General features: G+C 46.3%; 1 protein-coding gene across 1 annotated transcript in view; it reads right to left on the bottom strand.

Annotated features, from left to right (window-relative positions):
* The window catches only part of USP10 (ubiquitin specific peptidase 10), a 73,357-nt gene that overhangs the window by 22,402 nt on the left and 25,210 nt on the right, over nt 1–25,745 (bottom strand). Inside the window, exons 2-4 of the mRNA XM_059381638.1 lie at nt 17,493–17,561; nt 10,100–10,160; nt 4,687–5,730 (exon numbers count right to left, since the gene is read on the bottom strand). Coding sequence (XP_059237621.1) covers nt 4,687–5,730; nt 10,100–10,160; nt 17,493–17,561 — 1,174 coding nt within the window. The remainder of the gene's footprint in view (nt 1–4,686; nt 5,731–10,099; nt 10,161–17,492; nt 17,562–25,745) is intronic.

Genomic DNA, 25,745 nt, shown 5'->3' with positions numbered 1-25,745 from the left:
AAGTCAGCTCAGCTGCCGCCCAGTGAAACACACACACAACACAATCCTAATTCTTGTCCACTGTCACCTGTCACTATTACTGAATCCTGCTGCTACAACTCAGTTATTCTGGACTTGCGACAAGCCAGTGTGATAAACTGCTTTCAGTGTTTTGGTACCACTCCTGGCTCTAGTTCCATATACTACTGTATTCCTGCCTTAAAGTCTAACAAGCACTGTACTTACCGAGGTCAAAAGAATTAAGGCCAGGCAGAGTGGTGCCAAAGGACAGAAGGCACGGTACTTCTGAGCTTGAAGCTCAAAGACTGACCAGTGCTGCAAAGACATCACTGCTGGTTCTCTAGCTCACCTTCTTTTAGAGCAAATGATCAGAAGCTGACAGTAGCAACAAACTTCTCGTCCAAACGCCTTCCAATTCATTATCATCATGTAATTCACTATTCAGATTCACTGACACAGCAGCCTTGCAGAGGACAGCCTCCTCAACCCACCCTTCTCACAGGGCTGGTGTGGCTGCCCAGAACAATGTAACTAGAACGGCCCAGAAGGCCAGAATGACTCCATTTCACATAAACGGCGTAAAACTGAAGCTGGTGTCTTCACTTTTTTACAGTTTAAACATTAGGTGGCTAAACTAAAATTCAACTTTCTCATGAAATCTGCTGATGTACAGAAAAACTGAGTGGTTAACAGCCTTTCAGAAAAACTGAGTGGTTAACAGCCTTTCTCGTATTTCAAGACATACACAGTAGCTCACATATGTTGCCACAAATCATTCCAAAGAAACGATTTACAAACTCAGTGGCGACACTTGCATTGTAAACTTTTAAGTCAATATAAGATAGGATTATTTTTACATGTACTTTGTGCATCAAATTTTGTTTCGCTAAAACTAGGATGTAGAGGTCATGTCACCACTTAAGTTCTATGAAAATACAAAGTAGGAACTCTCCTCGATTCTTAAGGCCCAGTAAGTGACCTGTAATCAACATTCTGATGCCACTGACCGAGTATCTGGTCCTCTTCCTCAACTACCCAGCATGTCCTGCAAGTGTTTTCGTTTTCTTTGTTACATCACTTTGGAAGAACACATCCTAGCTAGCTTGGTTACTTAATCAGCTGGAGGACAGCAAAGTGACCAAAATGTACCGCTGTCCATTGGCTGCAGATAAACATAAGCTTTACAGGTAGAGGGCTCTCGATTCAGTTCTAGAAGAAAGACACATCATAAATACCAGCAAGAACATATGCACACGTATACGGAAACTCTCCATCCACAGGCAGGGAGGGATTCTACAAACAGGTGCCACACCTCTCCAGCGGAAGGCATGCTACATCATCACAACCTTTGCTATTTTGGACAATTTGAAAAGGAAATGCAAAATATTTAAGAAATCATTTCCCAAGGAAGAGGTAAGTATAAATATAATTTATAAGCCACCAAAAAATGATCAATTACAAGGTATGTATTTGTTTATAAATACGGACACAGGAACTCATTTTTCTGAGCAGACCTGACTTGTCATGATTCTGCTGCTCTCCTGGAACAAATCTTAGGTATATAACTACTGTGCAGAATCACATATTCAGTAGGTTTTGACTAAAACTCATAATAAATGGTATGACTAGGTGGTTCGATCTCCTCACGAAGATTTTTTAGAGCCGTCGAAGACCTCAGTCTACTTCCTCCTCTTTGCACTGGAATTCTGATTCGTTTCATGTAGGTCTTCAGCCCATGCCCACCATGACTTCCACTCTTTTAAAACAAAAAACACTGATATAAGATTTTAAAACCAAAAGGTAAGATACAAAATAGCTCTATTTGTGATTTGAAAGCATTTGACACATTCAGGTTTGGGATATGACAAATGTTTCTTAGTGAAAACCCAAGAAAAAGTAAAGGTTCATCACAAGGATCTATGCGTCACCACAAAAGACCACAGGCGCTCCCCCAGCTGCGGGCGTCGCCAATCCCTGCGCTACTCGTGTTTGTCAAACTTACTCCCGAACATGGACAAATCTGGTATTTTGCAACCACTTTCAAATACAAGCTACTGAGATTTCAAGTTTCTTGTTCACGCCTCCTAGTTCAGCTGTTCCTACTGAAAAGTGCCAAATATTCCCTCTCAGACTGACAATAACCACACGCTGAAAGCCGGACCCCTCTGCGAGCCCACGCGGGTTTCTGTGTTGGTGCCCACCGTCCTGTGGGGCTGGGCAAGGCACTGAGCATGCCCAGACAAGTGCTCTTCCCTTCCAACTCCTCAGATCAAACTTACACTTCTGAAGAACAGCTAATGGAACAAAACGCTGACGTCTACACCAAGAAGGTGAAAGCAGAACCCACTCAACGGACAGTTACAACTCATCACGAGCTGCTGTATTTCCATTCAAAATGCCTTATACGGGGTTCTTACTCTCTGTTTACAGTAGGTGTTTCCTCGTTTGTATTTCACTGGTAGTTGTATAAAAATCAGGTGGCATTTATGAAGCACAGACTTAATGACAGGGCAGAGAATCCAGAAATGTGGGCATCCAAAATAAATGAGCCTGGGCTTTTTAAAAAAAAAAAAAAAATCGATTGTGGCTATTGGTATTACTCGAAGGACTCAGAACGGAAGAAGCTGATGTCTAAACTGCTCCCTTCTCCCTCTTTATCTCAAGCTAATAAATATCATAATAAACGCAAAAAGTACTCTCTTGTTAGAACCAGTTAGATGCTTATGCTAATTTGAGGATAACCAACCTCAATCAAGAGCTCTTTTATTGGAAGGAGAATGTCACACCGTTCAACATGGCTTACAACAAATGAGCCTACGCTGAAAAGCATGCCCATTCAAGGGAAGTCTGCGGTAGTAGGTCTTACAACAAACGGAATACAGCTCATCATTTTTATACAGTAAACCTCTACAGAGCAGTGTGACCAAGAGGACACTTCCAAGCAGCACCACTTGACCCAAGTGTGTGTGATCCCAAGAGGCATTTCGTGCCGGTGCCGCTGCGCGTGGTTTCACAGGAAGCACCGCTCACAAGTGTCGGCAGCTGCGTTCCAGATGTCTAAGGCCCCATAAAAAGGCTCAAAGAATCAAGTGTTTTACAAAGAGCTACACTTTCCCTCAGAATATGAAAACATCTTCTCAACCGGACTAATCTAATCAAACTACGATTAAGGAAGTAACCCTGCTGGGGCGGCCCTGCCTCAACTCCAACAGACTTGACCGCGCCCGGCATGGCGCTCCCCGCTAATACAAGGGGCCCAGAGCCGTGTTCGGGTTAACAGCAGACTTGAGCAGGTGAGATTTTAACAAATGTACAACACAGCAAACTATGTATCAAAACACATTTCAAGTCACAGGATCAAAATGTTCCAAAACCTTTAAAATGAAGTTTTTCTTATTTTAAATAAAGATTGGGAAAATTTCCTAGAAATGGGAGGTTTTTAGGAACAAAAGTATTATTATAACGCCATCATTACTTTGAACTTAGAATGCACATTTTTAAAAGCATCCCACTGATGCATTTCTCATGTAGAGTTTTAAAAATAAAACTTTTAACATACTGATCTATATACAAAGGTTTCTATCGTCTTATCATGTGACAGCTTTCTCTTACAATGAATACATTCCAGAAGTTGTAATAAAGAAATCATCTAACTTGAAAACGTATGTACATATGAAGCCCAGAATCCACGGCCTGCCAATTATCTTCTCATCTTGAGAGAACTCGAGACACCACGACTGTTCAGAAGAATGTGCGGATGGAACCGCGACCATCCGTAGAGGGCCGCGCATTCGGCAGCTCGCTCCTGCAACTGATCCTTGTCCCGGGGACAGACACTGCCCTGACGTTCCAAATGTTACACCCATAGGCTTCACAAAAAGCCTAACTGGGACAGCTGGTTCTACTTCCGCCAGGGGTGGGCAAGACACTGCAGAGCTGTCTGCTGATCTCCCGGCAGCGTGAAACCGGATAGACCCCAGCTCCAGAGACACGAACACACGCACGCAGTCCCTGCGCGTCGGACTTCCTAGTTTAACTTAAAAACATCATGCAGCTGTTTTTACTGAAATCCGTCCTACTTCTGAGCCTGAGCACTCAGAACAAAGCATCAACTCTGACCTAAATTGTTGCAGTTTTTCTTTTTCTGTCAAGAATTGACCTTGGTGTACTACAGCTGAGTAAAATCCATTGACTCAATCCAAAACAGGCAGTAATAAGGGAAAAAACCCAAATGCTTTCTTACACCCTAAGAAATACAGAAAAGAAACAGCGCCAAGGGAGTCCAAGTCACGGATTACGTAGCAAAGGTGCAGGGCAGCTGTTGGCGCGCGTGGGACGGGTGCGCTCCGCCCCCGGCTGCAGCAGATTACTGGATCAAAAGGCAAGGACGCGGAAACGCACTCTGTCAACAGAGAAGGACTGGGGACAGACACGGAGCACTCGTTTCACGTGAAGGTAGGACCCCCAACCTGCCCGCACTGTGCTTAAGCACCATTTCCTTCCAGACAGAGAGCATTTAAGGCACAGACATTCCCGAGAAATTCCCCTTAACACACTGGTCACCGACTACTGCTCTGAGGAACACTCTAGCACACAGTTTCTCAGCCCAGACAGCCTCAAGCTTATTCAACAGGGGCAGAGCTCTGCTCCCACCTTCACTTCCAACCTCAATCTTTTGAACTATACCTGCGATCTTTATGGCTACGGGATCCTCTGAAACTGGAACGAGCCCTTCTTTGACTTCAATCTGTTTTTCAGAGACCAGGGGAGATGTGGCAGGAGGGGAATACTTAGTTTCCACAGAAGCCACGGGTGAGGAGGAAGAGGGCTTAGAATCATGAAAAAGACTGGCCCATGACTTAGGCTGGCTCGCGGGAGCGGTGCCCGCCGCAGAGGCCGGGGCGTCGGCAGCAGGGGAAGCGCTCTCGGCTTTAGTGGGGTCCGAGTCCGTGCTTTCCACAGTGTGCAACTCAACTCCATTGGCAGGTGAGGCCTCACCGGAGGATTCAAGTATTTGTCCATTAGCAACTCCAAGGTTTTCAGTAGTATGAGTTCCCATGTAAGGCTGAGCCACCGCTGTCCTCAACAGGCTGTCCCTGCCAGCCTCCACGGACAGGCAGGGCTGTTCCAAGTCAGCCCCATGGCAGCCCTCGGGCTGCTGCCCTGCAGTCCTGGCATCGCCATCGAGGGCTCCGGGGAAAGGCCCACCAGGCACAGCGTCGCTGACGAAGTCCGTGGAATCCTGAAGGCTGTCACAAGTCCTGGGTGTCCCTGATAGGGGCACATCGCCCACGAACTCCGCATCCTCTGAGCCTACGCTGTGCGGGACCGCCGGATTGGTGTGGCCATTGACAAGGGCTTCCGTGGGAAGACCACCCTCACCACCATCTTTCAAGTAACTGTAATATCCTGGGGGACGTTTTTTCTTCTTTTTACGCTCCCTTTGTCCAAGACCACCCGCAACACCATCGCTTTCTAAAGCCTCCACCTCCGCGCCCGAACTGCCATCCAGGGCAAGAGCAGAGCCTGGGTACTGGCAGTCCACGGCACCATAGGTCGCTTCTTTATCGAGGTCATCAGGGGTCTTTTTGGAAGTTGTGCAGCTGAGAATAAACTCAGGGGCCTGAGGATTCAGTGTGCTGGAAATACTGTAGCTGGGGGCTCTCGGCAAAGCGCCACTGGGCTCAATCACTTCATTAACACCAAACTCAATTCTCTGATATTCTTGTCCTGTTTAGAAAGAAAACGATCAGTAAATACAGCATCAGTTAAGAGCACAGTTACGCAAACTATAAAAGTCTCTATAATTAATCATTTCCTTTTTGAAACTAAACCCTTAAAGCGGTCTTCTAATTAACACAGCTATGACATTTCATTTCTGTGACAAATAATTAGCAAAAAATAAGTAGTGACTATAAAACCTTATTTAATTTTAGAGCTACAAAAACCAGAAGCCCATATTCATTTTCCACTCTCAGGGTAGCTAAGGGAGTAAAAGAAAAAAAAGAAAGTGGAAAGTAGAAAGTAGAAAGTGGAAATTCAAATGAAATTATAATAAAAAGCAAATCATATTCTGCCTATTTACAAACACCCCTCAATGAAATCTAACTTTATTGGCTTACTTTCTGAGACTAGGTAGGGTACAGGTATTTTGGACAACTTAAAAAGAAAACCATGACAACTAACTCAGGGATTTAAAGTCATTACTATATTTATGGCTTCCCTAATTAGTGTAATTTAGTGATTCAGAAAGTCTGCACCACACCAGGACCCGCGCTCTCTGCAGAGGTGCTCCTCGGAGGCAGCACTCTCGAATCCGCCATCCCGTGACCTCTACCTGCAACCTTTGCTGCAGCGTGCAGACGGCCTCCCGTGAACACACAAACTGTGCCCAAAATCAGCTCCTAGTAGACCAACTCCAAGGATGGTGGCCACACTTCCAGAAACACCAAAGGACAATTAGGACTGCAAACTTTTTAAAAAATTTCTTTGGAACCCTTTGATACTTCCCGCCAACTGGCTAGCAAGAATACAGACCATCTATACAGTCCATCCACTCCAAAATGTACATTTTTTCATAGTTCACATCTCTGAATTAGGTTAAGCTGTAGAATCAGCTGCATCTTTCAAGAGACGTCAAGCACCAGTGTCATCGTGTATCTGATGAAACAGTTATAAATCCCGACATTAAGGGAAGGACACGTGCCTTCTCATTTATCCGGAATGCATAACTGCACATGTCTCCGAGTCTAGCACAAGAGGCCAACTTCTCAAGGCAAGTATTCCAAAATAAACAAATAAACCAATCAATAAAATCATACTACCAAGAGAACTGTGCTCTACTACAAATAACTGAATACTTTTGACCTTGGCAGTCTTTCAACAAACAGCCCGAGGGGCCCGTCGTGTGCAAGACAGCTGGGGACAGGGATGCCACCGGTCCCCTAATTCTTCCTCGGCTTTTTGACCACACCTCAGGGGGTGGGGCTGCACCTTCCAGACAACAAGAAGTTCCTGGAAAAGGGGGACTAATGACCCCCGCACCTGACAGTACACTGTCACACAGACACCAATATGAACATCTGAATCCATTCGCCTCTGAGCACTGCTTTTTTTCCCTTGTTTTGAGAAGAATCACTAAGGAGAAATGATGTTCTCTTTTATGACACCTAAAAGTAAAGTGTTCGTTTGATTTCAGGCACCACCTCTCCCACGATGCTTCGAGGGTGCAATGCCACTCCACGGACGGACGTGGATGTGTGTGAGGCAAGGAAGAACACTCCCTGTGGGGAGGCACCCTTTGCAGACGGTGGCGCACGCTGTGAAATCAGAACAGACATTAGTATGCTTTGTGGCATGCAGCTTGTGCAAGATCTTGATTATTTCCAACAGACACAGTGCCTTTCACATTTCAATCCTTTATCTTATCATATCACAGAATATTCTAGAACAGGAAAGGACATTAATGGAAACATTATGCTATGGTTATTTCCAAAACATCTACCCCGTAGAGGGTCTGACTGTACCACCGAAAGGCGGAGAGTCCTGCCCAGAACAGTCCCTCTTCTCATCCACAGCACGTTTCATGGACATATGTGCACCGCACAGCAGAGGAGTCAGCACGAAGCCCAATCTGTGGGCTGAAGGCGTGGTGAAAGCCTGCAAACCTAGGCTTGAAACACACAGTCGACGCATCAGGTGAATGGGGCCTCAGTGCTCAGGCCACGCAGACAGTGGGGTTGCTGGGGGAAGGAAAACCAGGTCAAATAAAACAAAGCCGTCCTAATATAGCATTCTGATAGGCGTGCTCCCTGCAGCGCCCAGGGTGCTGGACGGGCCACATGGCCTGCAATGCTTGGGGGCCCCCAGAGACTATGTGCTCATCGCTGTCTGGGAAGTGCTGCTTAAGTGGCTTCCTTGGCTGATTTCTCCAGTTAACAGAGCACCTAGCTATGTGCCGAGTGCTTATTATCACAGAGGGTACGAGATTAGTCCGGTGAAGTCCCTGCCTCCGGGAGTGACAGCGAGGAGCAGAAACACACCTCGGACCGAAGCTGACAGTGCAGAGGCAGGGCAAGAGAAGGCCTCAACAGCTTCCCAGAAAGGATGCTTCCAGATATAGGAAAGAGCAACGATTTCAGTCAGAAGCCACAGGGAAGTCCGTGGAACTGGCAGGAGACCTGGCTAGAGAGGTGGGGGGAGTCCATTCCAGCTCTAGGATCGGACTAAAAAAAGCAGAGCTATAAAAGGCACGCCGTGATGAGGAGCCCCTGAAAGGGCTCTCACTGTAGCTCCCCCCGGTGGGCGGGAGAACAAATCATCCTAATCATTCACCCAAAAACACACTGACGGTTTACAACATTCCAGAAGTACAGCGTGTAGCTGCTGAGCACAGAGAAATGGGTAATCCTGATCCCCGCCACCCAGAGCCCAACTGTCTGAAGAGGGAGGCAGACTCATTACCGGCCAGCGGGACAGGCACTGTGAAAGGAATAAACGTCACAGAAACACGAGAGAACAGGAAAGGCCCCAGAGAAATGAGCCTTTAAGCTGCCCTGCCGCTGGCAGCGTGAGCCGGTGGCCGGATCCCAGCTGTGGTTTCGGCAGATGAAAAGACGGACTTGGGAGAAGAGACCAGGGAGAAGAGGAGCCGTGAGGCAGGAGCTAAGCCGAGAAGACAGCCTAAAAGGAGGGGTGTGGCGTAAGGAAGGGAGGGAGAAGCCACAGAGAGGAGCTGATGGAGCCTCCAACCTGCAGCCTGGGCCCTGGGAAGTCGGTGAGACCGTGACCCGAACGAGAGAGAAAGGAGCCACACAAACGGGAAAGCGCCGAGTGAGCCACCGCAGCGCGCTTCCTACGCGCCAAGCACTCGGGGACCGACGGCAGCAGACGCGGCGAGCACGGGCTCCCAAGCTGGCCGGCCAGGCGGCGCGTCCGCACCCCTCCAGCTCACTCCCTTGCACTCTTATCCTCAGCCACCACTAGAACTGCTCCTTCTTTTTCTTCTTTTTTTAAACATTATTTATTTATCTATTTGACAGAGAGAAAGGGCGAGAGCACACAAGCAGGGGGAGCAGCAGAGAGAGGGAGAAGCAGGCCCCCACTGAGCAGGCAGCCCAAAGTGGGGCTCGATCCCAGGACCCCGGGATCATGATCCGAGCTGCACGCAGACACGGAACTGACTGAACCACCCAGTCGCCCCCAGCACTGCTCTCTCCTTCAGCCTCCCAGATCACGGTTTCCTCCAAACCGCTAAGGACATTAGATGCTGTCGAGTCTCCGGCTGTACTGTGCATAAAAAGTCTGGGCAGGTTCTTCAGGTTTATGTTTAAATTATAATGAAAACCCCGTTCACAGGTCTGACCATGCTAATGAAAGAGGGAACCAGGCCCCTGGCTCTCAAAGCAAAGGGTCCCCAGCTGCTTCGCCAAGCCCAGCAAGGGCCTTTAATGATCCACACAGAGCACGAGGCCCCACAGCTCTGACGGACCCACGCCCCGGCCTTCTGCAGCACGAAAGCAAGCCGCCAGTCCTCAACCGCACAAAATCACTGCATCTCAGTGAGCACTGTCCCCAGTAATGAGCTCTGTATCTGGGACAGACACCAGAAAAGTAACAGACCAGGAAGTAAAAAGGTCCTCTGACTTCCCGAGAACATTAAGGAACATACTGGGACAGAAATGAAAACTGCAGAGCAGATCGGAGCTGTTGGCTGAGCCCTGCGAAGAGCACGCTCTCAGACGATCACCAGCTCTGCCCGCGGCAGCCTCCACAACCAGAAGAAAGGCCACTGGCACTGGCTATAAAGGACACACATGTGCCACTGACAATGGTCAAGAAAAAACAGTATCAAACAACTATGTCCATACTTAAACCTGGAACATCTAACAGTCTGAAGCACAGAATATACTTCCTTAATCAAAATGATTCAGAGATCAAACATGCTAGTTTACAGCGAAAACCTCAAGCAGTCAGGGAACGTTTACTGGGAAAGTATGAAGCAGGAGGAAGCCGTGACTTCCGAAGAGCGAAGAGCCGGCCCACGCAGCACACGGGGCCAGAAAGCACATCGGGGAGACAAAGGAGAGAACCAGCTTACCGTCGGGGAGCTCGTCAGGATCTTGGGGGCCACACAGAACTGTTCCACTGTATGGAGGAAGCTGCGCAGGGAAGTGGAAAACAAATTTTAACTCAACAAAATGTTCAAACCCAACACATTCTTTTTCATTAAACTCTTTATCCATTCAACTATTCTCAAGACATTTTTTTTTAAACCAAAATAACATAGGCAGTAAAATTAAATCACCTTCATTTAAGATAAAAAGTAACACAGGAATGATTTTTAAAATTGTCCTTAAGATCCAAAAATGAGGCAAAAAATGAAAATAAAGATTCCAATGGACATGTAAGTCAACTACAATAAAATGTCACAGTAAGCCTTTCCTTTCATAGGATGTTAGAAAATGCCCACAGATACCACAGCCACTTGCCCTGGGCCACTAAGAGAGGGGAGTCCTAGTGACCCCATGTCTGTCACCCCTGCGGCGCTGCACGTCTGCCCGGAAGGCAGGCCAGACTTCTCGTGCCCACCTGAGAACTGTGCACGGGTGTCCTCAGCTGATTTCCCCAATAAACTCTTAGCAGGTCGATTCAATGGTCACAGTAAAGAAGTTCTGTACCCCAGGGAATGAATGACAAGTAAGAACCTGAGGAAACACAGGGCAGTTCAAAACCAAAGGCTTGCAGGGATGGGAGCTGCACGTTGTCCACTGGGGGGCACTGGGGATCTCCCTGCCGGCACCAAAGCCTAGGGCTACACAGGGGCCTTGCACCCGCAGCACAAAAGCCACTCCAACACTCACACAGTGCTCCAGCATTCACTGCGGGCACAGACACTTGGAGCAAAAAAGGTGCGTCTGACACCAGTCAGGTTCCTCTCCCCCTGCAGTCACTCAGGAAGTTTAGCCAACTCCCGGATGCAGAATGCCTTCTCTCCTGCTCTCAGTGACACTACACTGCCCCTGGTGATGGAAATCTATGCAATTGTGAGGCAGTAAAAGTACTTGGGTTTTTTTTGTTTGTTTTTTGTTTTTTGTTTTAAATCAAGCTGCATTTACACAAATTGTCTTAAGTGGCAGAGGCAGGACCTGAAAACAGACTCTGGACCCCAGGAGACCCCAGGCAACACTGCCATTTTCTTTCTGTGTTTACAAAACTTACTCAGAGTTACTAAGCTAGTAGGCAACTGTAGGAATTAGTGTGGGAGGGAGTTCAGGTACAAAAGAGGGGAGTGCATGTGTCTTCCTTACTCTGCAGGCACTTGGCACCTTTAGTTCAACAAACCTCCACCATTTAGAAGATGCCCCCCAGACTGTGGTAAATGTGTATTTATGACAGAAAATTGCTCAAAGTTCCCTCTTTAACTATATAGCTGCTTCTAAGAATAAAAAATTATAAAATCAAACTCACACAATGAACTCAAGGTGAGCAATGTAAAAAACTGAAATCCAGTTATATTAGATGCACAGTAAAATCAACTTAATCTGAAAACAGCGCTACCGTCTTGTGAAGTCAGTACTCGGGCCCTTTGTTTCGGAAGGTAATATTTTAAACAAATATGTATGATAGCCCTTATTTTTGCAATCTAACAAAAAAACAAAACACAGAAACTCAAATTAAAAAAAAAAAATGGCAAATGGCCTGACACCCGCGAAGGCTGAGGCAGGGGAGCGGGGAGCCACGGGGTCAGGACTTCCACCACTCGCCACCAGCAGATACGCACGTCCTGGATGTCTAACACACAGTATGCAGATTACAGACAGCAAACCTTATTAAAAACTTTAAGCCTGCAAAGAAGCCAGGTTTTAACGGTTCCCACTATAAGAAAGAGTAATTATGTGAGACTATAGCTAACGTCAGAGCAGTAAACCTGCAACCAAAATGTGTTCGAATGATCAAACCAGTACACTGGAAACGTAAACACAATCTTATATGCTAATAATATTTCATAAACTAAACGGTGTGTTTTAAAGTCTTTTTGGCACTGCCACTATTTGTTCTTACCCTCATGAACCTTAAATCTCTCCTATGAAATCCCATGAAGACACAAACCGCCGAGAACAGCAGTGCGCCCACAGCAGAACCACACGATCCTGGGCTTGCGTGTTCAGTGACACGTTAAAGGATGTGTTGCCTCAAATGTTGCATTCTGGAAGGCTCAAGAACAATGAGCTTTCTCTCCTTATTTCTGAACACTAATGACATGATTATGACTAGGGTTCAAAATATGCTTGTCCAATAAATTGACAGCTTTTTTTCCAGTTGGAAGAATTCACCTTTAAATTGCAATGGCTTATAAACTAGAATACAGCTTTAGAAAACGTATGTCACCTTTAAATTTTTATTAGGATCACATAAAGAAATCAGCTGATGGGGCGCCTGGGTGGCTCAGTGGGTTAAAGCCTCTGCCTTCGGCTCAGGTCATAATCCCAGGGTCCTGGGATCGAGCCCCGCATCCGGCTCTCTGCTCCGTAGGGAGCCTGCTTCCTCCCTTCTCTCTCTCTCTGCCTGCCTCTCTGCCTACTTGTGATTTCTCTCTCTCTGTCAAATAAATAAAATCTTAAAAAATAATAATAATAATAATCAGCTGAGGTTATTTCTTCGATTCTTTTTTATTTTTAAGATTTTTTTATGTATTTATTTGACAGAGAGAGAAATCGTAAGTAGGCAGAGAGGCAGGCAGAGAGAGAAAGGGAAGCAGGCTCCCCATTGGGCCTGATCCCAGGACCCTGAGATCATGACCTGAGTAGAAGGCAGAGGCCCAACGCACTGAGCCACCCAGGCGCCCCTCTTCTAATTCTGTTAAACTTCTGACCACCCTATCTGGCCAGTGGCAAGCTTTCAAACAAGCAAACTAAAGAGTTCAAAACTCAACTGAGAGGACCAGGACTTCAGCTAAAAGGTAGAATGTTCCTACATTTTAACACCTGCTGATTCTCAAATTTTGTTTTATCAGTTCTTGGCCCCAAGTAGAGACAAAATGTTTTCTCAAGTCCCTCAAAGCCAAAGAAATATATGAAGTCCAGGGAGGGGTTCTCGTTTGTGCCAGAAGCACAGGGCGGGAGTAGTGCCGGTCAGGGCTGAAGTCATGTTCAGTGCAAGATAAAAGGCCCAGCCAGTGACATCACAGTGTGGGGAAGAGAACATCACTCCCACACCCACCGATGCAGCCACACATTACCCCGTGAAACAGTCTGTGTCCCCTGTGATTATATTATTAGCACACTCCAGACTCCTGAACTATAATAATTACAATACTGAGAAAGATAGCTTGGCCCAGTCACTTAGTTAGCCTGAGTTTCCTTTTTCCGGGTTATAGGACCGACCATATGTGATTTTGATAGAAACATCTGTCAATGCATACTCAAAAGCAAAAACACAGAAGACCCCAAAATGAGCAAGACTTAGATTTCTGGCTATAATTAATTCTGATAAGACAGAGTCACTGTTTCTGCAATAAAAAGTTCGATGTAACTTTACCACCAACAGCTTTATCCTCTTGGTTTGCTATCCACTATATACTCCTCCATACACTAGTGATTCCCAACATTTCTGTGAGATGACTAGACAACCTCCATTTTCTCATTTAAGAAAGCACAATGCGGGGTACCTGGGTGGTTCAGTGGGTTAAGCCTCTGCCTTCGGCTCAGGTCATGATCCCAGGGTCCTAGAATCGAGCCCCACATGGGGGGGGCTGAGAGCCTGCTGAGAGCCTGCTTCCCCCCCTTTTCTCTCTGCCTGCCTCTCTGCCTGCTTGTGATCTGTCTGTCAAATACATAAATAAAATCTTAAAAAAAGCAAGCAAGCAAGCACACACTACGCAATGGAGGAAACTGCCCAAAATTGCCTGGCCTGCTTACAAAGCAGTGATGAAGGAGCCCAGCTTGTTCAGACTTCAATATGGTACCTTTTCCACTTTCACATCACAGGAAAACCCAAGGTTTTATTCTGACACTTACTTGCAACAGGCACTCACAAACCCACACACTTGAAATGCAAATGCACACACTTGAAAAAAGCTTTTGTAAAACATAAGTTGGGCTTTATAATTTTTTAAAACCGTAACTATAAAAAAGCACAAACTGTCCTATTCCTGGCAGGTGCCCCTGTATATTACCACAATTAGGCAACAGAAATGATTTAAAATTCAAACCATTAGAAGAGTATATAAGAGTAGAATCTCAGGGCGCCTGGGTGGCTCAGTGGGTTAAGCCGCTGCCTTCGGCTCAGGTCATGATCTCAGAGTCCTGGGATCGAGTCCCGCATCGGGCTCTCTGCTGAGCAGAGAGCCTGCTTCTCTCTCTCTCTCTCTCTCTCTGGCTGCCTCTCCGTCTACTTGTGATTTCTCTCTGTCAAATTAATAAATAAAATCTTTAAAAAAAAATTAAAAAAAAAGAGTAGAATCTCAGGTAACACTAATGGTTGGGAAAGATGGGATCTGGTTATATTTTGCCTAATTAACTTTTGTGTTTTTTTCTGTTTTTTGTTTTTGGTCAGGAAACACTAAACTTCAAGCCTTATTCTACAGAATCTAAAATGTGCAGATACATTTTATTGCCTTAGGAAATACAATGTATAATTTAGCTTCCCGGTTCCCTGGCTCATATCCTTATATTCCTTAAAATCTTAACTGTTACCATCAATGAACACAAAACAGACGGAGATCGCAAGGAACTGGATTTACTCTTTACTCGTTTTCTAAAATAAAATCTGATATAAGCTTTGTCTTTTTTGATTTCTTCCCTTTTCCTAAAATGAAACAGGAGAAACGAATAAATCCTTCACTCATCTGTGCAGCTGAACTAACACTTTCAACACGCTGTCATCTAATCCTTCCTCCACAGCTCCAGAAAGAGCTTAAGAGTTCCAGAAGCCGAGGTAAAGCAGGACTGGCCAAGGCCACACGCAGTGCTGGCCTTGTGGCTCCTAATCTAAGGAGTCAGCCTCTCCTGCTCCAGTTTCGAAAAATAAAAGAACTCCGTGCAAAAGCACTTCACACACGTGCAAACCTACCATGGACATTTATTAGGGGATCTAAGTGGCCAGTTAAGGCCTCATTAAAGTCAAGTACAGTTGTACTTGATTCGCTCGCATCTACTCCCCGTCATCCCCCAGCCCCCGGCCCCCTTCTCTTCGATGCAATCTCAACAGTTTTCACATTTACAACGCGAATGTGAACACACGGTCCAAGTAAGCTGTTATTAATTTAAGATGGATACCATTACTCACGTAAAGAGTGGACATAAAAGGAGACTAGTATTTAGTATGTATTTAGTATTTAGTATGGTATTTTGAATGCCAAAATACACCAAAATCATGCTTAGGAAAACTATCATAAAGATTTTAATTCTCCTATCAATTAACCCATAATTTTAACATAATTCCCACTGAAATTTCAATAGGATTGTTCATGAAACCTGACCTGCTGTTCATAAATTCCCAAGGAAGAGTTAAGGATGAGGGAGGATCGGGGCGCCTGGGGGGGCTCAGTCGTCAGGTGTCTGCATTCAGCTCAGGTCATGATCCTGGGGTCCTGGGATCGAGCCCCATCTCCCTCTCCCACTCCCCCTCCTTCTGTTCCCTCTCTCACTGTGTGTCTTTCTCTGTCAAATAAATAAATAAAATCTTTAAAAAAAAACAAAGGAGAATCAAAACACTTCTGAATAAGTATAAGAGGGTATGTGCTCTCCCAGAAGATGGATTGTAGAGCTGCAACCATTAAAACGAGTGGTAAGGACACAGAGACAAAGCAGGGGGGCCACGGGCACTGCAACTAATGGCCCAGCGCTCAGCAAGTGACGCTGGGACCACTCACGGCGCCGCGGGAGAAGCTGTATCAGGGCCGCACCTCACAGACATAGCAAAATCCACCCCAACTGCACCATACACTACAGTGGAAACAAAACCTTAAAACTTTTGGAAGAAAACCAGTGTCTTTATTACCTCAGACAAAGAAAGTATTTCTTAAAGACATTTACAAACCATGAGGAAAAAAAGCCAATGCATTTGACATTTAAGTTAAAAACGTACTTCCCTTATGCAGCAAAAGAGATAAAAGTGCATCATATGTGAAGTTCAAAAGCCCTCATGCTAGAACGAGATGCCTGTAACATGCAAAACCAAAGACCACTAATCATATAAGTAACAAGAAAAAGACAAGCCACTTAATAAAAAATGTGGACAGGGGAGACAAGCTTAATTCAAGAAGTGGAAATCTGTATCATCAATGGGCACAGGCAAGTAATGAACTAGTTCTCAACTATGTCACCAGAGAACTGTTCACAATGAGAATCCATTCATATCCATCAGACTAACAACATTTTTAAATATGCCTATACTAAGCAGCAAGAATGTTTTCTTCAAATGAGACAGTGAGAATGCTTGTGCACTGCTGATGGGGATGCAGCCTGCTACGCGCTTTGACAGCAGAGCAGCGGTCTCCAGCAGAACTACAGATGCTTACTCCTTCCCCGCTGACCAGTTCCATTCCTAGGGCCAAAGCCTGGAGAAATCCCCAGAGGCACGTAAAATATGTTTACTTCAACATTTCTGTAACTGTGTACCAACTAAAGACCGCAATGGTCCTTGTGAGGAGACAAGGCAAATGAGCTGTGGCAGCTCTTGAGAGCGGTTCTACCAGCGGTACTTAGCAATTAAAATCAAAGAACAAAAAACAAAACGTATCAGCACAGATAGAGCAAACAATACGTTAGTATGAAATAAACCTCAAAACAATGAACGCACACTTGACCCTGGACACCATGGGTTTCAAATGTGCAATCCACTTCACAGGCAGATTTTTTTCTATAAATACAGTATAACACTATAAACGTATTTCCTCTTATTATTTTCCTAACATTTTCTTTTCTCCAGCTTATATTCTAAGAATAACCACATAACATTTGTAACACATAAAATGTGCTAATCAACTGTTCTTATGATCAGTAAGGCTTCTGATCACCAATAGGCTATTAGTAGTTAAGCTCTGGGGGCATCAAAAGTTACACACAGATTTTCAAATGAAGCGGGTTTGGCACTCCTAACCCCTGCATATGAAACCATTTATCCTTTAAACCACATAAAAAATTACGATGTTACTATCTGCTGACATCCCTATGTGCAGTAGAAGGTGAAAACCATAGTCAGTAAACAATACCAACTCAGCAGAGCTGTTCCTTCTGCGGAGGGAGCGGAACGAGAGGGGAGAGGGACACAAAGGCTTCAACTGTGTCTGTGACGTCTCTGCTGTACAAACACAGCAAAAGTTCACTATCAGTCAAATCTGGTGGTGGGTTTGGGCATTTCTATTAGTTTCTTTTCTATACATTTCTGTACAGTGGGTTTATCACAAAAGCATAAATTTTTAAAAAATCAAAACTAAAACATAACCAGTAATTTTATCTACACACATACTCAATAAAACGTTGTCTTACCTCAACCGAAGAGCGAGGAGTCACGAAGAACTGATTGAATTCATCAGGGCTGAAATCTCCGAAGATATACTGGAAAAGGAAAAAAAAAGTCACTGATCACATAAAATATCCAATTTATATACTTTCAAGGAAAATGCTACATATTATACCAATCCTATGAAATGTGTAGGCCAGAAGCCCAATACCCTTTTTTAAGTAAATAAATCAAAGGTCTGCATAATGGAGATTTACAATTACATAGAAGAAAATACTACTGAACCTTTTCATAAATTGTCAGAGAACCCTGTGAAATCGATAAGCTGACTTTGAAACACTGTACACCACACCTGTCAGCAGAGTCCTGCCTGAAGGACAACTTTCTGGCTCACAGACACCTCCAGGTGCCCTGTTCGCCTTTCTGCTGACTCATTCACTACCCCCACGCCAGCGTTCTCTGCCACACGCACCACCGGAAAGCAGAAAACGTGGTTCACAGTGTTCACATGGGAAGACAGAGTTATCCAAAAAAAAAAAAAGAAAGAAAGAAAGAAAAATGCTGATGATCCTGATGAACGAGCTTTAAGATAAATATACATGTACTTTTATCCTGAAAGTTCATTTAAACCTGATGTATAAGCACATTATTGAACAGACACAGGTCTAGTTGTAAACCCTTCACAGAACTCTGAACGCTGACTTCGTGAGAAAACAACCAGTTCAATGGCAGAAGCAAGTGTGGCAGGTGCCCAGTGGCTCATTTTCTCCCGGAGCTTTAAAAACTAAGTCACTGACAAGAATCAGGATGACTAGATTTCTACAACAGAGAACCGCTCACTGAATTATTCATTCATCTAGCCAATAATTATTTAGAGCCTACTAACACCATGCACAAAGATCAGTACTGGTTAAGCAGGGGCACCTGGGAGGCTCAGTGGATTAAGCCTCTGCCTTCAGCTCAGGTCATGATCCCAGGGTCCTGCGATTGAGCACTGCATTGGGCTCTCTGCTCAGCGGGGAGCCTGCTCCCCCCCCCCCTCTGCCTGCCTCTCTGCCTATTTGTGATCTCTGTCAAATAAATAAATTAAAAAAAAAAAATGCTAAGCAGATAGGGTGCCTGGGTGGCTCAGTTGTTTAAAGTGAGTAACCCTTGATTTCAGCTCAGGTCCTGATGGCAGGGTCCTGGGATGGAGCCTGACCTCCCTCTCCCACTGCCCCTCACCTGCTCACTCACTCTCTCTCAAATAAATAAACCTTTAAAAAAAAGGAAAAATGGTAAGTAGAGTTGTGGTTCCTTGGCTCTAATGGAGCTGAGTGACTTGCTGCGAAATGTACAAGCATGCGATTCAAAAATAACCAGTAACCACATATTATATAAATGGAAATGCCTATTATTATCATAAATGTGAATAAATAACAACAAACTCTCACAGCATATTAGCAAGATTGTACCGAGGGCTGCCTGGTTAGTCGTACAGTCAGTTAAGTGGCTGACTCCTGATTTCAGCTCAGGTCATGATCTCAGGGTCCTAGGATCAAGCCCCATGTTGGGCTCCGAGCTCAGTGGGAGGAATCTCCTTGGGAGTCTCCCTCTCCCCTTCTTTTTTTTTTTTTTTTTTTTTAAAGATTTTTTATTTATTTATATGACAGAGAGAGATCACAAGTAGGCAGAGAGGCAGGCAGAGAGAGAGAGAGGCGGAAGCAGGCTCCCTGCCAAGCAGAGAGCCCGATGCGGGACTCGATCCCAGGACCCTGAGATCATGACCTGAGCCGAAGGCAGCGGCTTAACCCACTGAGCCACCCAGGTGCCCCTCCCTCTCCCCTTCTTGTGTGCATGTGCTCTCTAATAAATACATCTTAAAAAAAAAGAATGCACTGATCCTTCTTTTAAGTTTTTTTTTTATTTACTTACTTATTTTAGAGTATGCAAGTATGCAGAGGGAGGAGCAGAGGGGGAGGGTAGGGGAAGGGAGAGGATCTCGAGCAGGCTCCCCGAGGAGGGCAGAGCCCTATGGGGGCTCAATCTCATGACCCTGAGATCGTGACCTGAGCCTAACCAAGAGTCAGACACTCAATGACTCAGACACCCACGTGCCCCAATGCACCAATATTTCATGGGAAAATACTGCCGGAGGGCTCTTTGGTAATAGCTAGCCAGACCACAAATATATATTAAAAATAAGAACATCGTCACATAATATTCACATATACTTGCAAAAATCCACAAAGTAACTGTGCATTGACAGTAATGGTAAAAATAAGCAGAGTCCCAAAACAATTTAGAAATCATCGCCTGCAAAAGGAACTCAGACCCTCTCATCATTTCCAACACCAGGGGAAAGCCTGTATTAACCGCTGTCAGGTGTAACTGCGAGCTCTGGAAGGGAAAGGTTTATTCCAGTGCAAAGGAAGCGGAAGAAGGTGGGGGTGAAGAAACAACACTGCTCACTGACATTCCCTTACAGCCCCACTACAGAGAGACATCTTACGTCTAGATATAAAACCTCAAAATTCACTCAGCAGGAAATGAAAACACAAGTCATAAATTAGGAGAAAATATTCCCGACGATACCAAATGCTGAGGATTAGGGAATGACTGCAGCTTTCCACATGGCTCACACAGATGCAGAACGGTACAGCCGCTTTGGGGGAGAGTCTGGCAGTTTCCTACCAAGTTACCCCACACCCGCTCACCCAGGAGAAATAAAGACCTATGTCCCGGAAAACACCTGCATGCTGAGGTTTACAGCAGCTCTACTCATAACACTACAACAACCCAAATGTCCGTCCAGAGGTCAATGTGGTACGTCTGTAAATGAAATGCTGCTCAGTGGCTCTCACTCTCAAAAGCATCATGCTAAGGGAAAGAAGTCTGACTTCAAAAGCTACATGTGGCATGATTACATTTATGTAACATTCTATGACGAAACGGTAAGGACAGAAAACAGATCAGCCTGACCTGCCCAGTGCAGGCTCCTTGCTCAGAGGGGAAGCTGCTTCTCCCTCTGCCTGCTGCTCCCGTGCTTGTGAGCGCTCTCGCTCTGACAAATGGAGAAATGAAATCTTTAAAAAAAAAAAAAAAAAAAAAAAAGGAAAACTTTCCTATAGATTGTAAATGCTTTTTTTAAAAAAAAGATGTGCTTATTTTAGATAGAGTGCAGGAGCAGAGGAAGAGAGAATCTTAAGCAGACTCCCCACTGAGGGAGTCTGGGACCCTGAGATCATGACCTGGGCCTACACCAAGAGTCAGACGCTCAACCGACGGGAGTCACCCGGGCGCCCCTAAGTGTGTTTCTGTTACAACTTCATGCCACCCATTTCTCTACCAGATACGTATCTTCCATCTGTTCACAAATCTAACTGGCGAAAACCACGGAAGAGCTTGCAGTACAGGAGGGGAGAAAATCACCAGGAAACTGTTAAACAAAGAGCACACTCTGGGTACAAAAGGGAAGAAAAGCCAGAGCCAAGGGAAAGCAAAGTGGAGGCAGGGCAGTCACACCAGATTCCTAGTGTGTCTCTGGTCAGAATTCTTAGTTCCAGACCATGTAAATACCTTATGCAGTCAAAAAATTACTCATAAAAAGTCTCTGCAAACAAACCTGAAATGACTGTACAACTTTTCAAAGATGCCCACTTTGCAGAGACATTACAAGTGTGCTCCCTGTTTCTCCCTTTGTGCCCGTGTTCATTTCAAGATCTCCCTAACAACAGATTAGGACTTGATGAAAACATTTAATCCCAAAGAGCCGTCATAAGCAACTGCAAACTATCAACTGTGTGACGCTAAACTATCACCTGGCACTCAACAAATGGCAGCGGAAGCGACTGTCACTGCAATGGGAGCTGCCGGATGGCGGCTCAATGCGTCAGTGAGCTGGGCCGCCAAGGCACCCGTGAATCACATCCTCTGGCCACAGTCAGACGAATTTCCAACCCCTCAAATGCATGAGTCTTTGAAAGTGAGCGGCTACACCTCCACTGTATAAACAACAGTCACTTCAGTTGTGTGACCGAGAGGATGGAGGGGACCGCTAGGAAGCTGGTACCAAGGACAGCAGCATTTGTGCAAGGTGCTCGCCTCCCTGAGGAGCTAGGCTAGGATCTGTTTCCTACAGAATGGCTCTTCTCCTTATGGTCATGGCAGAGAAACGACCCAGACCTTCTTCCTCTGAATCTGTACACACATACTGCTGCTCAGCCAGAAACACCAATGTCATAAGGAACCGTAAGGAGGGAGTGGAGTCTCACAATCGGCAGAGCGCAAGGCACCGGGGACTCGGGCAAGGGAAAGCTTCCCGAAAGCGGATCTCCACCCTCCGCAGTGCATGCGACAAAACAATTATTTCTTTCTACGCACAGTAACGAATGCCTCTTTGGTAACCATTCAAATGTTCACTTGGAACAATTCAACAGAATATCCCACAAAAATTCTGAGGCTATGACATCATTTCAGTGTTTAACAAAATCATCTACATCATTCAAAACTGACTACAGGAAGCATTACCACAAATAACCATTTATTACCCACACTGTTCCAGAAAGGCAATTAGGAGAGTTAGTTTACATGAATTCAATGGGAGGGGAAAAAAGGTAACTTTTTAACATTCTGATAAAAACTACAAAGATAAAGGCCAAATATTTATGCAAGAGCAAATCCCAGTGCTGGGACACAGAGCAGGCTGGCCCGCATTTTACAGGAAAGTACACAACTGAACATGCCTGACAGAGGGCTGGAGCCGCACTGCACCGGGACACCACAGTGCCTGCCGCGGAGCTTCAGGACCACCGCCTGCCGCCGCTACGTGCTCAGGTTCTACCACCTCCTGCTCCAAAAGCCGTCCTAATTTTCAATCGCAGATTTTTCTAGGTGTTTGGCAAAATGAAGAGCGTGACCAAAGAGAGAGGGGCAGGACCATGTTCTTCAAAAACATTAGTGTCGTGAAAGACTGTGGAAACATCCCAGATGGCAAAAGGTAAAGAGACACAACAAGTAAACACAGTGCGACCCCAGAATGGACCCCGTCCTGGAGGGAAACGCTATGAAAGAGATTATGAGCTCAACTGACAAGATCAGAATACGGACAGCAGACTGTAAAAAGTACTGCGCCAGTGCACACTTATGAAAGCAGTAACTGTCCTCCTGCGGTCATGTAAGAAGACATCTGTCATCTTGGGAAACGCGTCAAAGCATAAAGGGGTAAAAGATCATGGTACGCAATCTCTCCAGTGTCACAGGGTGGAGGAAGGAGTGTGTGTCCGTGTGTGTGTTCAAGTTTGGGAATACGCGTGCACGCGTGCAAGCCACGGCAATGGCTAAGCCAAGGGGGTTCGTCTGAACTGGTCAACCCGGGGGAAGGAGGAAAAGGGAGCTCTTCGTGCTGCTTTTATTTCTGCAACTTCTGTAAATTTGAAATTATTTCCAAATGAAGAGATTTTTTTACAGCCAAAACAGAAAACACTCAATTGTGAGAAAAATCCTTACCCTCTCTTTCTGTGGGTGTGAAACATTCTCCTTCCTCTAGAGGATTATTAATAAGTGTACTTTAATGTCTTTCTAAGGAAAAAAATATTATAGGAGTCTTGGTTTTTAAAAGATAAAAATGATTCTGCTCATTTCACAGGATTTATAATTTAGTGGGGAAGAAAACTCCACTGACCGCATGAATTTGTTTTGTCTTTTAACAGCACAGAAAGATAAAACAGGACAATTGATTCTGCGTGGCAGGAGCATCAGTAGCGTCTTCTTTCTTGCATTTCCAAAGCCGGGTGCAGGGCCCAGCCCAGACCCACACTCAGTCCACAGGTTCCGAGGGGATTTAACAAAAGGTGCCTGGAGGCCCTCTGTCCGCCCAACTGCATTACAAAATGTTTATGTTGTCGTTTACAATGTTACTCTTCTAACAGCCGTAGCAGAAGCAGATACGTGTAAGGCAAAGCCCAAAACACCCTCTAGGTTTTCCGCAACCCCCACCAGAGCCAGAGTGGGCTGAATGGTGGAGTCACAAGGAGAAAAAAGAAAGCAAAATGGCTTGCTCCCTTCCCAGCCGTGATGCCCACGCGGAAGGCCCGAGGTCAGTGCTCCAGGGGCTTTCGGCCTCTGCATTTCTCTCTTCAGGAGGCAGGCGAGCCAGCGAGGTGCAGACGCTCTTGCCCACTACCAGGGATACATTTCCAACTAACTCAGCTCAGGCTTTAGAACTCCCACTGTCTGCACGTTTGATTATTTCCCGATCCTTTCTAGAGAGGGTATGTTGAAAAGGCCACAACACAGGATGGAGACAAGACACTCCTGACACGCAGCCCCCAGTGGCGGCTGCGCTGGGTGTCGCCTTCCGGAGACCCGAGGCCTCAGCCCTTAGGGGGGTCCGGCTCTGTAAGCCCCAGGAAGGGGCTGGGCAAACGTGGACACACCGTGCTCACGCTACAGGAAAAGCGAAGGGGCCACTCGTCCAAGGCAGGTTCCCGCGGCAGGCGGGGGCTCGGCACAGATCCACGGCCGGCCGCCGGGGGGAACGGCACCGGCGCGCCCGCGGCGCTAGAGGGCGCACGAGCACAGCGCACCTCCGCGACCGCCAAAGCGCCCGCTGGGAGGACCGAGCGCATCCGCGAGGCGCCACCAAGGCCGGCCGTCTGCTTCCAACTGGGCTCCCGGAGAGCGACCGGCCGTGGACGGCAAGAAGAGACACAAGGCAGTGATGCGTGAACGCGGGGCTGCGCGCGTCCTGTCCCTCCGCCTCCGAGGCGGGCAGGCGTCCGAGCGAGCCCAGCTTCCAGAGCCACTGCGGGAGTCCAGGCCCAAGTCCGGCCTCGGGACAGAAGCAAGGACAGAAGCCGGATTCACCAGCGAGAGCCCGAGAGGCACAGTTTCCGCCTCCTCCATTCCCCAACCCAAAAAGGGGGAGTTTGGGAGAGACGGGGAAACACGCAGGACCAACACTGCTCCGAGGGCAAGTCTCACTTTCGCCTCTGACCCGAGGGTGCTGGCCTCGGCCACCTCCAGCCCCCCGGCTCCACAAGTGTCTCTTGGATCTAACCGGAACAAAGAAACAGGGTCTGGAAATGTCCCCAGGTGAGTCCCTGCTACCACATGGATAAAGCCGGAAAACATCACACTAAGTAAAGAAGTCAGACGTGACAGGGACCCAAGTTGTCGCATTCCATTCATGCGGAATGTCTAGAGGAAGCCAGTCTCTAGAGACAGAAGGTAAACTGTGGTCGTCACAGGTTCCGGGACGGGGGAAATGGGGAGTCACTGCTAACGGACAGGAGGTTTCTTTCTGAAGTGATGAAATGCTCTACAACTGTGATGGTTGCACAACTCTGTGAACGCACTAAAAACCACTAAAATGTACTCTTATTAAAAATGGGTGAATTCAGGATGCCTGGGTGGCTCAGTTGGTTGAGCAGCTGCCTTCGGCTCAGGTCATGATCCCAGCATCCTGGGATCAAATCCCATATCGGGCTCCTTGCTGGGCAGGGAGCCTGCTTCTCCCTCTGCCTCTGCCTGCCATTCTGTCTGCCTGTGCTTGCTCTCTCCCCCTCTCTCTCTGATAAATAAAGTCTTTAAAAAACAAACAAAAAAAAGAATGCATCTCTGTATTTAAAAAAAAAAAAGGGTGAATTCTATGGTATGTGAGTTATATCTCAATAAAGTAAAAAAAAAAAAGTGCTTGCAAAAAAAAACTCATTTCTTTACTAAACTTTTAAAAAACAATTATTTGAGACAGAGAGCGCGCGCACGCGCACACACACAAATACACACACACAAAGTGGGGAGAGAGGGAGAGGGAGGAGCAGGTACCCCGCTGAGCAGGGAGCCTGGCAGGGGCCTGGATCGCAGGACCCCAGGACCACAACCTGAAATGAAGGCAGATGCTTAACCAGCTGAGCCCTCCAGGGGCCCCTTTACTCAACCTGACTGATCACGCGCCCTTGATGCGCGCTGACATCTACTGAACCATCGGTGGGTCACGGCACACTTTCACCTCTGCAAAGTGGGGTGGGTGGTGTGGGGACACGTGGACGTGACACTGTTCGGACAGTCGATGCACAACAGGAATTTCACTGATTTAACCATTTGTACTGGGTGGGCACCAACTAGCCACACTGAGTCATGCTAGATTATAAGAAACTGAATAAAACAGACACAGCATTCAGGACACTACAACATTTACAGTTTTGTCGCAGAATGAGTGGAATGTGAGTTGCAGTGAGCATTACAAGCAGCAAAAGCCAACAAAGAGGGAGGTAGAGGAAGGCCTGATCCTTAATGGA

Source organism: Mustela nigripes, chromosome 17 (genome assembly GCF_022355385.1).
Source record: "Mustela nigripes isolate SB6536 chromosome 17, MUSNIG.SB6536, whole genome shotgun sequence".
In the NCBI taxonomy this organism is placed as follows: domain Eukaryota; kingdom Metazoa; phylum Chordata; class Mammalia; order Carnivora; family Mustelidae; genus Mustela; species Mustela nigripes.
The sequence above is the reverse complement of the archived record's forward strand: the minus strand, read 5'-3'. Positions and strand labels throughout refer to the sequence as shown.